This window comes from Musca vetustissima, unplaced genomic scaffold (genome assembly GCF_032173495.1).
Source record: "Musca vetustissima isolate MV318-11 ecotype Yass unplaced genomic scaffold, APGP_CSIRO_Mvet_v1 utg94738, whole genome shotgun sequence".
NCBI lineage: Eukaryota > Metazoa > Arthropoda > Insecta > Diptera > Muscidae > Musca > Musca vetustissima.
Genome location: NW_026881386.1, coordinates 1 through 18,659, shown reverse-complemented (window position 1 = coordinate 18,659; position 18,659 = coordinate 1). Strand labels below are relative to the sequence as shown.

The 18,659-nt window shown below is 32.8% G+C and overlaps 1 protein-coding gene across 1 annotated transcript; it reads left to right on the top strand.

Annotated features, from left to right (window-relative positions):
- Nucleotides 1–1,611: 1,611 nt before the first annotated feature.
- Nucleotides 1,612–17,913, top strand: LOC133327340 (5-hydroxytryptamine receptor 2B-like; the record flags this gene model as incomplete). Its single annotated transcript, XM_061535902.1, has 3 exons — nt 1,612–2,068; nt 11,939–12,072; nt 17,804–17,913. Coding segments are annotated over exons 1-3 (668 nt in total), but the record flags the coding sequence as incomplete, so codon positions are not given.
- Between the last annotated feature and the right edge of the window lie 746 nt (nt 17,914–18,659).

The window sequence follows — 18,659 nt, the reverse complement described above, 5'->3', positions numbered from 1 at the left end:
GTCTAGAATGACATGTGTTAAGTTTTGTTGAAATCGGGTCAGATTTATTTATAGCTTCCATTAAAATTGGTTCAGATTTAGATATAGATATTATAGTTGGATTTGATGTGAATGATGCATCAAATCCCCTATATAAATTTTTTTACTTATGCGAAATTGTACATAGAATAATGTGTGCTACATTTCGTTGAAATCGGTTCAGGTTTAGTTATAGTTATATTTTATGTGAATGGTCATCTCCAAATGTTTGTTCAATTAAGACCAATGTAGTCTAAAAAGTGTATTGGGATACCAGCCCGGACTGGAGGTTATCGGTATCACGGATGGGTCGTACCCCTGAATCTGTTGATACAGGCTGCCAGATGATGTGGACTCCTGTGTAGTATGTAGGAGTGACGTATATATCCGCAGATACTGTCTTCTAAATATTTCTAATAATAAAAATGTTTATTAAAAGTTTTGACGTTGGCCACTCTTTGGGTCTGTACAGCGATAACCCGTCAATTTCCTTTTGGGCTGTGCTAGAACACGTATTGTAATGATGTACAATGATTCGTCTTCTGTTGTTCGGCTTTCGAATTTCTCTGAAGATTTCAGGCAAAAATTGCGATTGAACACTCCGAAATGACCGGCCTTCATTCTTAAGCAGAAAATCACCAAATTTGCGAAGACACAGGCGACCATTTTAAGCGAAGTGGTGCTTTTAGGAACAATGATCTTTGAATTTAAGTCTGGTGGGCATTATCACGGATATTTCATTAGGTCAAAAAGTATCGAATAAATAATAATTCTCATCAGAGGTCTTGACAATACCAATAAATTTCACTATTCTCGAACAATTTGTGTACTTTTAATTAAATCATAATATCATTCCCATTACGGCATCTTTGTATACTCTCTTCATTTGTTTTTAAATTACATTTCTTGTGGTTATAGCTTAGTTGTTCATTAAAGAAAGAAATGTGATGGCAACTAAATACCCACAGTTAAAAAATAATAATCCCAGTAACCGCAGACATTTAATGCCCTTAAGTTGTTTTCCATCATCATTTTGTCAACAAAAACACCAGAAAACGAACATCAAAAACAACAACAACATTTTCAGCTCTTAACCTTAATAACGTTTCTTGTTTTGCTTCCTCTTTCTCTTTGCAGATTTTTAATGACAACGATAATCACAAAACGCTTACTGTAGACTGTTATTTCGATATATCTACAACAACAAACAAACAAACGACATACATATATACAATTTATATCTATGTATGTGTAGCATATATACCACAACAACTAAAACAATTGTAAATATATATTTAATGTATAGATAAATAACGACAACAAAAACAACAAGAACACGGACTTCCTTTTTAAATATTCCTAAAACTTTATATACCTCAACAAAAACCCACTCCCATCAGAAGAGAGAAGCAAAAACAACAGCAACAAACAAACAATTGCCATTATCGCCATCATAGATAATACAATGAAAACCAAAATATAATAGCGAACAAATCAAAATCAAAATAAAAACTGAAGTAAACAATTATCAACAATAATCTTTGGAAATCGATTATTAGCTACTTGTCGAGTGGCTGGGGGCGGAAAAACACTCTTGCCACCCGACCCACCGTCTCGTCAACAGCAATGCTGGGCCACAACATCGATATTAACTTGAAACCCACCTCAGATATTTTGGCCGCTGCCGCACTTCTCGATGTTAGACACTATTTCAATGAACGCGACCTCTTGGACCTGCGCACTTATGGCTATCAGACAAATGACACGTTCCTCATGCCAGACTATGACGAAGCTACCGCCAATGCAAAAACATCCGCCGATATCGTTAATCTGAATAACAGTAATTTCATAATCTTCAACCGAACAGTCTTTGGCAGGAACGACAGCAACAATGACAGTGGCACCATCACAATTAGCAGTCCTAATGATGTGTCGGCCATAAATGGTAATGCCAGTGTTGGCCTGCCAATGCCCGAGGACGTTGTGGTGCTGTTGAAAATGATAAGCATGTCTATTGTTCTGGGTCTAATGATACTTATCACTATAATTGGTATGTATTTAATAATAGAGAGAGATGGATAGATAGATATTTACGTATGTAAATTAAATTTGAAAGTGTGGAATAATAGAAAATAATAGACAATTAAGAACTTTTCAAATACTCTTATCAAATCACAAATTTTTAATGATTACTTTATAATATTTTTGGAAATTAAGGGGCCAACTGCCTTCACTATTTCAAATTTTGATGATTTTCAACCGGGTGGCAAATGAACGTGTATCATTTCGAAGACTTGTAAATTTGTATATTTGTTGTTTGAAGACGTAAAGGATAAGAACATTAATTGCCATAATTTTGTTGTTGGTGTTTTTTGTGCTTAAAAGAGGTCCTTCATGGGAATGATTTTCGACGAACACGAATCCAAAAATGTCAACGTGATTGGAAGGAGTACATACTTCTGGTCTAGCATTATTAACTTCGAACTAAAATTACCTATGAAATTTGATTATTTTCAACCATTATTATTTTCAAGAGTGTCCCTTCAATATTTCATTTGAAATATTAAAGGGACACCCTTGAATTTGTATGAGTTTGAATTAAATAAAAAAAAATAAATAAATTTTTCGAAAACAAAGAAGAGGAAAAAAAGAAAAACTCATTGTTAGCGATTATATAGAGATGTCCGAAGAATATAATGTGCCCAGAAGTTCAATATTACATATACATAGTTAATAAGTATACAGCAACAATGGCCCATCTAGAAGGAAGTCCACTAACAAAAGCCGTCAAACTGATAATATATCCATGCAGATGGTCAAAAACAATAATTAATTACATGTTCCCAACTAACAAAAGTCCTTCAAAAATTAGCTGCCAAATGTATGCGTACACACCAAATACAGGCCTGATTTCGAGAAAACAGTCTTGTAAAAAATATGGCTCCCATATATAGTTTCGAAACTGGTGCACCGAAGATCCTATGTTTATTCGATTTACATGAAATATGGCAGATGTGAGTTTAGAGTGATGTGTATTAAAGTTGCAAAAATCGGTTTAGATTTAGTTATATCTCCCATATATATTTTCGTCTGTTCTTATGTAAATGGGGCACCGAGGAGACTACGTCTGTTCCATATACTCGAGATAAAATTCTGAACAGCGCACTGTGCTGCAGCATACCAAATTGTATATGCCACGGTTGCTCAATTAGGTCCAGATGTACAAATGTTATTTTGTCTCGATTTCATACAAATGGTACACCATATAATCCGATTGACATGCAATTTTTCATAGATTTCAGAATGGTATATATTTTAGTTGGTTCATATATCTATGTAGATCACACATTTACTTTCGCCCACTTTCATTTCAATGGTCCTCTAAAGATTATATGTCTGTTCTATGTACATAATATTGCCTATATTAGCATTTCTGGTATGTTTCCAAAGTGGTGAAGGGTATTATATGGTAGGGCCCGTCCGACTTTTGAACTTTCCTTACTGGATGTACACAACTTCCACGAAAATTAACATTGGAGGTGAATATCATGAAAAGTTTGCAATGACAGATCAATAAATTCAAAACTAATCAATTTATCTGAAATAATTTAATAATGACAGAATTATAAAAGAATGAATGAAAAATTGGCAATATTGCTCATATACGTCCTTGATCAGAACTAGATGAGGTAGTATGGCCTTTCTAGGGAGTTTGGTTTTGCAAAATATATCGGTCTACGATGGTACTGGTATTGCAAAATTGCACGGCATCCACATTTATTCCGTATTTTGAACAGCAGAACTGTTTATACCTCCTTCATGGGACATCGTTAAAACCTTCCAATCCTCTGGGAAATCTATATTTCAGCCCATTCTTTAGAAAAAATAATGAAGCGACGACAACAAATATGTTGAGACCCAAACGTATCCATATATATATCATCTGCGAACTGTGCATACCATAGCAGGAGGAATTGAAATTGAATATCGTGACCCTACCAACACGTGTAGCTATTTTATTCAACATGTTTTCCTAGACACCTTTTAATTATCCTTTCTATTAATGTATTATGTATATTACTAATTATCTTCTTAAGTCAGCCTACCAAATTTTATTTGTCACATTATAACTGTCAATTTACATAGCATACAATTCTATATGTTAGCACATCTAAACAGGTAATGTAATACACATGCGACCCATTGACATACTCTCACCTATAATTAGGATTGAGTTAAAAACCCCATATGGTATGTCAACACACATACCTAAATAACAGAGTATATCAATGGCGGTAATTGAATTGAACTCATTTTCTCATTGATAATAAATATTTATTATAACTCGTAACTTTGTTAACTCTATTATCAAGGGAGAGAAGTTGTCACGAACATACACATATACATTTCATATATGACGTCACACGTTCATATATCATTGTATAGTATATATACCTTTAATTATATTTTCATGTGAGATGGTCTAATAAAAAACAACAACAATTCTTAAGGGCATATTAAACAATACAATACAAGTTAAGTGAAGTGAAGTCAACTGTATTTAAGATTTAATTATACAGGTGTTTTTATAATCAATAATTGATATTTGGGCATTTTTGTTCCCAGGCAATTATTTAATTACAGCAATATTTAACAATAAAATTCTATTTGAATACTGAAATTAAATTGGTGGAAACATTTGAGTGCGTTGGGAGAGTAATTTGTTTGAAGGAAGTAGATATTGTTTTAGGAATATGATTCTATAATTAGAAAATTTATTGCAAAACTATTCTAAGTTTAGGCCCACATATTGTTAAAATTTTCATTCATAACTGTGCCTCAAACATCAGGTAATTGTAAGGTTGTTATTAGTGTTCGAGAAGAAAATCGTGTTTCTGTCTTACAGGTTAAGACATGGATGATATTAACTTTCAAACTTGTTTTGCCTTTGAAATTTTCATTCATATCTATATCTTTGAGTGACATTTTTAAGTCACTTCGATGTCTTATCAACATTTGTTCAAATCTTAGCAATTAATGATGGCAGAAAGATAAATGCTCACTTTTTCTCATAGCCATCCTAAAATATGATCCGAAAAGACCGAGTCCTACTCTGCAATCGTCAGTCACTTCAATCTATTCTGTAACTGTTACAACAAGAACTATTGGCAACGTTTTGTCCTATTCAAAATTTAAGATGTTTAAAAATATATAAAAAAACAGTAAGGAAAGTAGTAAAGTCGGACTGGGCCGACTATATGATACCCTTCACCACTTTGGGTACATATGTATTCGAAAAGACGTCGCCTTTTTGAAGGAATTTTGACTTGAAATTGAACGAATTTAAATATGTGTTTTTTATATCTTTTTTAAACCTGTGCTAAATTTCATTTCATTTGGGCAAGTTTAGAGTTGTTTGCGCACAGTGGGAAGGTTTGTGTAAATCGATTTAAAGCAAACTTTACACACGCTATTCGGTATGCTGCACTGTTTAAAATTTAATCTCAATAAATAAGTCGAAATTATATATGGAAGCTACGAGATATCTATATCTGAACCAACTTGAAGCAAACTTGCCAGAGATTAATTTATACTAATTTCAATACGTTGTGTCAATCGGCCTAGCTGTGGATCTTTATTGCATTATTTACTTGAAATCCAGACTTAAATCAATACGCTATGCCAAAATTCATGCAAATCGAATGATTTTCAGAGGCTTTGGTGCACCATTTACCTAAAATCGGACGAAACTATGTATTGAAGCTATATCTAAATCTCAACCGATTTTCACGAAACACATCATTCTAGATCTAATTTAGTACGCTTTACCAAAATTCATGCCAATCAAAAGATTAGCAGGGACTTTGGTGCACCATTTACCTAAAATCGGTAAAAAAGAATTTGTTGAACAGTGCTAAGGATTTTCGGTTTGGCAGATATCGGTTTCTAGTACCATTTTTTTGGAATCACGACCGATATAACTCTTTATCTGTCATACCCCTGTCGACGCCCAATATCTGACATATTTTTTTCTTATATAAGGATATAATGAGGCCATACAACAAATTTGGATTCAAATGGATATCCCAATCACAAACAGAATAACCCATTAAGATTTCTGTGTTTGATTAACACAACTAGCATCATAAATATTTCAATCGATTGTTATTTTCCTTTTGTCGCCTTACGTACATAAAGTGACAGGGATCCGGTACATCATACGCCCCAACGACTAATCAAAGGAACGGAAAACCGGATAAATCACATATTAAATGTCAACAAGTGCCGTTTCTGTTACAATCGGTAATTGAGGAGGTTGAAAACAAACGGAAAAAACAAACATTGATGTCGGTAGTTCGGTCGGTACATCATTTGGTAAATTACTAAACGATTTCCTACTGCAGTTCATTTGTGTCATCTATCCACTACATTTTGCCAACAAAAGTGCCATAGCGACAGAACAATCACACTCTCACTTACACACACACACACACACACACAACGTTGCCTATTCCATTTTCGTTTCGTTAAGACCTGGTACACTTAGACGCCTGCACGCCAGATCCCTATAAGTAAGGATGCACTTAAAGGGTATAATGTCAAAGAAAACAAGCAGGAAAAAAATAAGTAAAGAGACTGGGTAAAGGAACAAAGACGAATGCAGCAAAAAACAAACGGCAACAGCAGTTTTTGTAAAACAAACAAACCGTAAAGAAATACTAAAAATTACTGCAGCACAACCAGAAGGTGGCGATGATAAATAAGTGCTATGTGTGTGTGTGTGTGTGTGCATGTTCTCTATTTTTTTGTAGAGGGTGAAACACTTGAAATTTTTAAAACATGAATGTGAAAAATGGGGATTTTTTGTGTTTGTTTTTATTGCTTCTCTTGTAACAGCTGATATTGCTACCAATTTACTGTGGCACTGTCTTTTTTGTGTCTTGGCATTCAAAGAGATGCCATAATGACGGAAATAACTCTTTGTTTGCCTTTCTTTTTGTCTTATTTTAGCATTGCAAGTGAAGGGTGTTGCTGACTGAATTCATATGAAAGTCAATGCGGATTACATGTGTAGAAGTGTTCTTATAAATGCTTAAGTATTACAAGTTAATTATGTGGCGTATATAACATAATGACTTCGTTTTCAATATGTTTTCCGTACATCACAAATAAAAGAAAACATCTCTTTCACATCTCTATGAACTGTAAATTCCAAAAAGAAGGTGTACAAACATTTTGATTTGTACTCAAATTTTTCCAAGCAGATTTTAAATCCATGATCACCATTTACCATTCTAAAATCTTCAAAATTTGGAAAATAATGGTACCATTATATTGGTATTATATCCATCAATAAACCTAAAATGATATATAAAACACTAGCGGGACCCGTGGCGCTTCGCTGCCCCTGCTGAAGTTATCAAATTAAAATTTAGATATCATCAATTAGTAAGCATCTTATCCTAGCATCCTCCTCCTCAAAATGGTATTTTTTTAAAAAAAATAGTGGTTTATCTGAATTTATTGTATCCCAGTCTCTGAATTTTTCCAGATGATAAAACGATTTATAATTAAAATGCACACTACTCACTTCAACGTTTTTTTTTTTTTTTTTTTTTTTTGAAATCCAAACAACATTTTGTTTGATTTTGTTCAAAATTAATTTGTTTTCAAAAACTGACAAAAATGGAAAATTATAATGTCAACCATTTTTTTTTAATTTTACACATGGATACAAATACTCATCGGATGATGAGTATTTGTATCCATGTTACTCAACCATATTTTCAAGCCACTAACCTAAGATATACCCATAGAAAATGTTCTACATATGTATGTACACTCTTTAAGATGTATGAATACTTTTGATGCTTCCATGGGAACGCTTGACTTACTATGAACATTTTAGTAAAATCTGTTTAGTGGTTTTTCAGCCCACGTATTTTTTATTTTTATTTTTCTACGTATAGGTTTAATTGCAATGAGGTGTGCATTTTCCCTTGTCCGCGGTCATGTTGTGTGGATGATGCGTATTTAAACTCACGTTACTCAGCAATAGTTTGAAGACGGTATCTATAACCGTACTTAAGATATACACAAATTACACGATAATAATTTTTGAAGTATGATCACGTTCGATGCTATAACACCGCATCTTCGGGAAATCTTAGAAGTTTATATAGCATATATTATTCCCAGGGCATGTTATGACGTTCTGTGAAAATCTCAATAAAATCTTTTCAGCATTTTTAGAGTCTACAAACAAAATATTTTAAACTTTCAATATGCAGATTTTTAAAATGCACTAAAAAGTGCATTTCCGTTGATCGTACCATGCTCATTTTTGTATGGATAGTGTATATTCACACCTTTGTCATTCCGGCTAATTTTGAAAACGGTATCTGTAACCGTTCTTAAGATAAACGCATATTACACGTTCAGAAATTTTGAGGTATGTTTACTATTGATGCTATAAATCCGCATCCACGCGGAATTTTAAAAGTTTATATAGCATATGTTACTTTCAGGGAATGCCCCGACATACAGTGTAAATCTCATTAAGATCTGTTCAGCGGTTTTGGCGTCTATCGGTAACATACAAACAAACAAATTATTTTCTATTTTATATACATATATTATATATTATAATTCTATTTTATATATATTATAATATATATTTTATATATAGATAGATAAACCAGTTGGCATATTTTGATTTCTTTCCATAAATTGGACCCTCTGCGGAGACTATCTTTTTTACATTATTTTATACACAGTAGGTAGTTCATGTGCTGACAAAATAATGTCCAAAACAATAAGGTTGGAAAACTGAAGTAGGAACTTAAGCATATCGAAAATAAACAGGAAAACATTCGCAAAAAACTTCGGAAGAAATTAAAGCTGTGAAGTAAATAGATATTTGAACTAAAAACAACGCATACACATACCAACCTGAAATTTGTGTAAAATTGAATATCAATTATCTGTTGAAATCGAGCAAAATATGTATGAGGGCTATATATAAATGGACATATATGAGCTACCGTTGTATCCAACATTTGGTATGCTGCAGCTCAGTGCGATATTGAAAAGTTTCCAGTTGGTACGTTGTGCACTAGTTCGTCCTAATCGGACAAATTTTACTTATTTGGTACACTATTTAGATAAAATCGAACGAAAATATATATGGGAGCTATATCTAAACATAAAACGACTTTAATTCATTACGCAATGCCATATTTCATGTAAAGCGAACAAACATAGGCTCGTCCACATGTACATTTGCATAAAATCGGAAAAAATATATATGGGAGCTATATATACATCTAAACCGATTTCAACAACAAAATATCGTGAAAATAGAACATGATCTACCTGTTCCATTTAGCTCACATATATACTTAAGTCCCATTTTATACAAATGGGAAACAATTTCAAACTCAAATCTGAAACAATTTCAAACTTAATAAAAATCATTCTAGCCTAAATTCCATATCCGCTGCTAAATTTCGTTAATATAGAACAAACATAGACTCCGAAACCATATCGGATCTATATCTAAATTTGAATCGATTTCAACAAAACTTCGCATACATCAATATGGACCTAATTTAGTACGCTGCGCAATATTTTTTCGTAATTTGACCAATAGTGGGGGTTTATATAAAATAGGACGTACTTTGCTCACAAATATACATGGGCGGACGAAAAGACTGATGTCCGTCTGTCCATCCGTCCGTTCGTCCGTCGACTCAGAAAGTGATTCTATGGATTTCCTCAAAAGGAACCATGGATCTATCTCGATTCATTTTACCTTTTACAAACATATGCTCAAAGACACAATACCCTGTAGGGTATACTGCAAAAACTTTTGTCTGACAATCTTCTGTGTATAGGTATGCTATCAATGGCAGTCACATAGGTAGGAAAAATGCTATAAAATTACGGATAATAGTCGGTACCATTATACCAAAACATAAACCGATATTAAAAATCTAAAAAAAACATATAGGAATAAATTAGGTTAAACGATTAAATCCGATGTTTTATACCCCATGAGATTAATGAAAAATACGTAATTTAAATATGATTGAAATTATCAAAATATCTAGTGGGACTACCGTTATATGGGGCTATACTAAAACGAAAGATCAGTACTGATATATTTTGGTAGTGAGTTTTGACAGCCAAGTAAAATACAAAATATATCAAGTTGCAGCCAATTCTTGCGAAACGTGTCCAAAAATCCTCAGAATAACGACTTGGGTGAATATTAAAAATTTTTAGTATGGAAATGTGCTATACAATAGGGACCAAAATTACTAAATTGCAGCCAATTCGGTTGGAAAACCTGTCCAAAATTCCCAAAATACAAAAAATGGGGGGTACCGTTATATGGGGGCTACCCTGTAACTTAAGTCAATATTAACAATTGTTGTGCCAAATAACAGCCAATTCGGATGGAAAATAAAATACCGAATGTTAGGGGTACCGTTGGGGGTACCGTTACCCTGAAATTTGGGTCATTATTAATAATTTTCAATAGGAAGATGTGATCCACCATAAGAATCCGTAATGCAAAATTACAGCCAACTCGGTTGGAAAACGTGTCAAAAATCCCCAAAATACCAAATATTGGGAGGTACCGTTATACGGGCGTTGCACCAAAACGTGGACCGCGATATATGTCATTTGAAATACCAAACATCCAATGAGGACTAGCAAATTCTGTGCCAAATTTCAGAGCTCGAGATTTCATCAGACGGAGTTAATAAAAATGTTCCCAAAACGTCCACTTTAATAATTTTTGATTATGATACAAAATATCCAAAATATACAACTATAGGCCTTTTGGTTTAAACATGTGCCCAAAATCCCAAACTTTGTGATGTAGATTTATGACTAAGCCAATTTGTGATATACCCGAAAAATTGGACCAATATTGATAATTTTAGTAGAAAGATTTACTGCGTGTGTAAAAGCCGTGCACAAAAGTCTCAAATAGCGAATATTTGGGAGTATGTGTGACCGATACTTCTCAATTTCAATACCAACCATCCAAGAAGTAGTTCGTAGCAATGTATGTGCAAAATTCCAAAGGTCTATGTTAAATACCGTCATTTCAGCAGACGGAACAATAACAGAACAATAGCTGAGTCCATGACCCAGTAATTTAAAGATCGAACGAATGAGATAATTTGGAAAGTTCTTTTACAAGGGCCTACATTGTTCTCTTTCGTCGGTCCTTTTTTTTCATTTCAATTAAATTGTATTTAAGGGAAAAAACTCAGAATATCTACAAACAAATTTCTTTTCGATTTATTATTATTTCATTATGTATTGTATTCAATTAAAATAGCATTGTATTTCAAATGGGGTTTTATGGCATTTCAAAAAACTTATTATGGACCAATAAAGTGAATAATGGCTCATATTGAATAAAGGCTCGACCTACAACAGCAGAACAATAAAATATACATAAAAACATACTCATGAAATATACGTGCATACATACAAACATATAGCACAGATATATTTTTACTGTTTATCTTGCTTTTGATATTTCATAAATATGTGTAAAATACTGATGATTGTTATCGTTTGTTCGTTTTCTTTTTTTCTCACTTTTCTCTTCGTTATGCCACATGCTTGCCACTGGTCTTTTGTTATGTTTGTCTGTTTATGATGCCGTACAATTTTTCCATGAAAAATCCATAAACAATTGTGGGGCATGCAACAATTTTTAACACTGCAAAAAAAAACGGACCAATTCATGAACGTTCACACAACAAACACATGGCGACGAACGTCATCTGCAACACCAATGCAAAATAAATAAATAAATGGACTCGTTCTCTCAATTGTCGAATAATAACAACAACAAACAACAACCACGACGACGATATTGTTTTCATACTAGGAAACGTTTTTGTAATTGCCGCAATAATACTGGAGCGCAACTTGCAGAATGTGGCTAATTATTTGGTTGTTTCATTGGCGGTGGCTGATTTATTTGTTGCATGTCTAGTAATGCCATTGGGAGCTGTTTATGAGGTAAGTAATCTCAAAATAATTAAATACTAATTTAATTACATTATAACAATGCTCATTATGCACTAGTAGGGGAAACATAAACGAAACAAGTAAATATTTTGATGAATTGAGTAATAAGGAGCAGGGTGGTGGTGTTGAATATTTGTATGTGATTCGTGCATCGCCACACTTGCAACTTAGAATCGATAAAATGTAAAGAAATTTGTATTTTGAGAAGTAGGATTTATGCATCAGGTATATAATTATTATTATTAATTATGAGGCATATAAAACGAAGGATATATACTACTAACCCTTCGTATAGGTGAACTTAAAGAGACAATAAATAGTTTTATTATAGATTCGATTTTGAAAGACAATAAACCTGTATTATAATAACTATTATTCGAAATACTTTCGCGGGGTGCAGACCTATAAATATTAAACAATATTTGCAAGTAGATATTTAAAAATCATTCATAGTCTTATCACTAAAATGACAAAAAGTTTATATTACAAAAGAAATTGATCAGAGTACTATACAATACTATACAATACACTTTGTGCTTTCAAAAGTAAACGTAAATAAAATATATATAAAATATTTTTCTATGATCTTATATCCTACTCTCTGTGTTGTAAGGGTATTATACAGGGTATAAAATACAGCATCAAAAATATTAGCATTAGCTTTACACATCTACTGCTAAAAAAATAGTGACATTATGACTACAGCTTTTTTAGTTCGTGTCATCCGTGCTAAGCACGTATTGCACATGCGAGCTGTTTATACCCTTCACAACACTGTGGTACAGTTTATTATGTCTATGTGCATGGTTCATTTTGAGAATATGCATAGAATCACTTTCTGAGTCGATTTATGTATGTCCGTCCGTCTGTCTATCTGTCCATTTTAAATTATAAACAAATTCAAGTCGCATTTATGATCCGCATTGGACGAAATTTGGCACAGCTCATTTATTTGGTCCAATGACGAACCCTATTGAAATTGGGAAGATCTGTTCAGATTTAGATATAGCCACCATATATATTTTCGTCCGATTAAATGTAAATGGTGCACCACAGTCCTTATATATCTTTCGATTTGACGAAATTTGGTATAGCTTACCAACTTAAGTCTAGAATGATGTGTGTTAACTTTCCTGAAAATCGGTTTAGATTTCGATATACCTATATATTTTCTTCCGATTTTATGTAAAAGAACTTTGTCCGATTGGCACAATTTTGTACCAGGTGCTGAAATAAATCTCTGGCAAGTTCCGTTAAAATTCGTTCAGATTTAGGTATAACTGGCACACGTATGTTTTCGTTCGATTTTAGGTTAAGGCTGCACCAAACTCCTAATGTTTGTCCAATTGACACGAAATCAAATTGAGATTATAAGGACGTTATTGCGTTTTTTCATTGATGCAGAGCAGACATAGCTTCCATATAATAATTCGAACGGGTGTCTGATTGTAACAGTGAGGCATACCGAATAGCGTGTGCTATAAATCGGTTTACATAAATATGTTCCATTGTACGCATACGACTCTAAATCTGCCCGAATGAAATTTGGCATAGGTTACAGAAAGGCGTGTTTATGGATTGATGTTAGTCGGTTCACATATAAATACAGATCTCATATTTAATCTAGTTCAATTTCATGTCGAAAGTCCTTCAAAAAAGCGACTCTGTAAGGATGCTAGGAACAGTATCATATAGTCGGCCGATCCCGACTTTACTACTTTCCTTATTGTTACTACTATGTTTACTACTTTCCTTATTATACTAGTTTTATAGTCGTCCCAGACACCACAATTATCAGCTGAACATCGCTTATGTTACGCGGGAAAGGGGATCCGGACAACTAATTAGAATTCCTCTTCTCATATTGGTCGGTCAACATTCAGCTTGTGGAATCAACCAAGACTCTTGTGTGTATAATGCCAAAGTTTTAATCACATGGCATATCAGCGGAAGAAAGTCGATATGCCGGTTTTAAATCGGTGGAATGGGTGCAAATATCGCGAAATATTGCCTAGGTTCGTAATTTAGATCCTCAGAATGTTACTTTCATGTGGTATTTGTGTAAAGTATTATAAGGCCATCCCGTCCGACTGAACTGCTCCGCTCACTGGTTATACCCTCCACCATGTTTGGTATTGCAAATGGGGTATATCGGTCCACGGGTTGTTGTAGTCCTGACTGGCACCCATTAAGAAGAAATGCGTAATCGATGATTGTCTTCACCAGAAGTGCTGTGTAGAGTTGGTCAATCTAGTTCCTTGAGCGGTTCGATCTTTTTCTGTCCGCTCCGTTCCTTTAGGTGCATAGTTCCTTTTAGTTGACTCATCCAATGTTCACGACAGTTCGTTCGGTCAATACTATCGTTCATGCTTTTATTTTTGAAATATATTCTAGTAATTTATATTGCGGCTAGAATAACGTGTGTCACGATTGATTTAAATCACGATTGATGTAAATATAGCTGTTATATGTATACAGTCGAATTCGGTTAAGCGAAAACGCGTAATTTCAGTAATTTTTTTCTCTTGTGCAGAATTTTCAATTAAAGGGACTTCGGATAATCGAAACTCGTTGCGCTTAAACGAAATCTTCAATCAATATATGAAAAAAACGAGAAATTAATAAATCAGTAAATGGATTGAGTAAGAACTTACTTTTCTGTTTACATTATGTTGGTTGGAAAAATGTGCACATTCATTTTAGAAATTGCACATATAAAAATTTAATAACAGCCTTCGTCGCTGTTAAAAAAATGCCAATTTTTCTCTTAAACGGTGCTCGTTCCATATAGTTTTGTGTTTTTCCAACGAAAAAGACTTTCTCTTATACGGATTTTCAATTAAGCGAAATAAAATGTTTGAAAATTCATCCGAAATATTAGTTTATAATTTTTTCAATTAACCGATTTTTTCGATAAACCGGTGTTCGCTTATCCGAATTCGACTGATTCAAATTTCATACAAATGGCGTACCAATCGTTTAATTATTACACGGAATATTTCATTCATCAATAATGAAAGAGACAGCTAATGTTACATTAACTGATTCACATATAGCATTTCCACATTAAATGAAACCTTTTACAAATTAAATGAACCCTTTTCCAAATTAAATGAACCCTTTTCCAAATTAAATGAAACCTTTTCCAAATTAAATGAAACCTTTTCCAAATTAAATGAAACCTTTTCCACTTGAAATGAAACCTTTTACAAATAGAATGAAACCTTTTCCAATTGAAATGAAACCTTTTACAAATAGAATGAAACTTTTTCCAAATTAAATGAAACCTTTATTCTTATCTAAGGAAATATAATATTTGCACTAATTTTAAACCAATATTTGAAAATTAAATCAAAGAATATTAACAAATATAGTTGTATGGCTATGTAATTAACATAAATATTATTTAATTCGGTGTGATTTCATTTAATATCTTAACATAAAACTAAATAAATAGTAATACAAACTGGGGTATTTCTTGACATTTTAATAAATAAATATTTAAGAACAAGAATTGAATACCCGGTCCTAAATGCTAAATACATATTTGACTTAATAAATTGTTGATGATAAGATAACTGCTTATCTTAATGAAGGGGTTCCCGACTTGCAGCTTGTGGGATTTTCAAAACCATGTCCATAACGTAGTTAGAACAATCTTGCCGAGTAAGCTTTTGAATACTTCGCTCGATTACATCAACAATGTTATGTTCCATTGAAACGTCACACAGCTCAGCTCTTGCACATAATTTTATTTTTGAAAATGCATTTTCGATTGGATTTAGCATTGGAGAATAAGGCGGTAAGAATTTAAGGTTGCATCTTTTGGATTCGATCAAATTTTTTATCGCCATGTCGCTTGTGTATTTGAGCGTTATTTTCCAACTCTGGATTGATTTTCTCAAAAAAAAAAATCTATAAATAATTTAAATCTGTCTGTAATTTAAATCTGGAATTACCCTCAAAGCCATAAAAGCTAAACTGTTGAGATAAAATGATATAAATAATAAAATGATATATAATATGCTCAAGACTTTACAAAATGGATAACCCAACAAGGAGAAAAATTAATATTCATTGATGAGTGTGGATTTAATCTTCACATACGAAGAACCCAAGCCCGTTCAAGACAAGGAACAAGAGCACACATTGTGTCGTAATGTCACTATAATTGCAGCAATAAACAACGCGGGAGTTGTACATCACACAATCGTTTCTAATTCCAGTGTCAATGCAGATAGATTTAAATTATTTATAGAAATTTTCTTTGAGAAAATCAATCCAGAGTTGGAAAATAACGCTCAAATACACAAGCGACATGACATAAAAAATTTGATCGAATCCAAAAGATGCAACCTTAAATTCTTACCGCCTTATTCTCCAATGCTAAATCCAATCGAAAATGCATTTTCAAAAATAAAATTATGTGCAAGAGCTGAGCTGTGTGACGTTTCAATGGAACATAACATTGTTGATGTAATCGAGCGAAGTATTCAAAAGCTTACTCGGCAAGATTGTTCTAACTACGTTATGGACATGGTTTTGAAAATCCCACAAGCTGCAAGTCGGGAACCCCTTCATTAAGATAAGCAGTTACCTTATCATCAACAATTTATTAAGTCAAATATGTATTTCGCATTTAGGACCGGGTATTCAATTCTTGTTCTTAAATATTTATTTATTAAAATGTCAAGAAATACCCCAGTTTGTATTACTATTTATTTAGTTTTATGTTAAGATATTAAATGAAATCACACCGAATTAAATAATATTTATGTTAATTACATAGCCATACAACTATATTTGTTAATATTCTTTGATTTAATTTTCAAATATTGGTTTAAAATTAGTGAAAATATTATATTTCCTTAGATAAGAATAAAGGTTTCATTTAATTTGGAAAAAGTTTCATTCTATTTGTAAAAGGTTTCATTTCAATTGTAAAAGGTTTCATTCTATTTGTAAAAGGTTTCATTTCAAGTGGAAAAGGTTTCATTTAATTTGGAAAAGGTTTCATTTAATTTGGAAAAGGGTTCATTTAATTTGGAAAAGGGTTCATTTAATTTGTAAAAGGTTTCATTTAATGTGGAAATGCTATATATGAGATAGTGGAACGAAATTAACAAGGGAGCAAAATTAACAACGGAGCAAAAGAGAGCAAGAAGGAACGATGGAGCAAAAGGAACTATGTGAACGAGAGCAAGAAGGAACGACTGGAGCAAAAGGAACTAGGTGAACGAAAGATCTGGACCTAGTTCCGATCGTTCCTGGATCGGAATAGTTCCTTTGAACTAGTTCGTTCCGGAACGACACAACTCTAGAGCTGTGAAAACCTCATGGTTTGATCCCGTGTTAAAAACGTGAAAATAGAACTAAATACGTGGCTCAAACACTATGGAACACTATGAACATTTTCATTTCAATCCAAAAGAATGGAGACTTTTAAATCGCCCAAAATTATATGAAAGCTATACATAAATCTTATCCGATTTTTACCCATATCAATACAAGACAATTAATGATTTATTTAGTACATTGTCCAAAATTCCGCATCAATCAGAAAGTTTTTGGGTATTGGTGGACCATTTGCACATATCATATCACATTTTGATGAGGATATAAATTATTAATTTGCGGATTATATATTTTTTTTCAAACCCTACAATATTTCTAGGATATTTATTCATTAATCGTGTATTTTTCTTCTCCTCTTGTAATTTAGATAAGCGAAGGCTGGATATTGGGTCCAGAATTATGTGATATTTGGACTTCCTGTGATGTCCTATGCTGTACAGCATCTATACTCCATTTAGTGGCAATTGCAACAGATAGGTAAGTCTATTAAACGAAAATAACATGAAATAAAAATAACTTTATTAAGTATACATTATTAAGAGATTATTTAAACATGCTTTTTCCACGAAAATCTTGCTTATCCGAAAACAAATATCTCTTTATGCTACACACGTTTATGTTAGCCCACTCAAAATGGCATAGCCCCTCATAGAAAGTTCATGTTAGGTTGTAACCTTGTTGAACGCTCCCGCTACCCTACCCAATGTAATAACACGAATTAGAATAACGAAACAAACACTTGTTCTTTAAGTGCTTGGCATTCATTAAATGTTGCACATGCCTCTCGTGTTAAATATTAATGTAATAACACTTTTTACAAATTTTTAATAATGGTAAATTACGGTAAGGTAAGAGTAGCGATTATTGACCTTAAACGAACAAATCCATGTTGGAGTGAATAAAAACAAAAATAAAAAATAGAAAAGAGAATAACAAATATTAAGTAAATTACTCCCGGGAACAGAAGAAGTGGCAAAACTTGTTTCAGCGTCAGTGTTAATGTACGCGTATAAGTTAGTGTTTTAACACATGATGAAACATATGTAGCCTCACATTGTGCTAATAAGAAAACATTGATTTTAAATATAGAAAATGACAAAAATATAAATATTTGAAAAATGAACTTCTTAACTGACATGATTATATTTGAGAGACGGTATTTTTTGGCAGGAAAAACCGGCTTGGACCAAGAAAATCAGAATCTGAAAGAGTGTACCTCTATT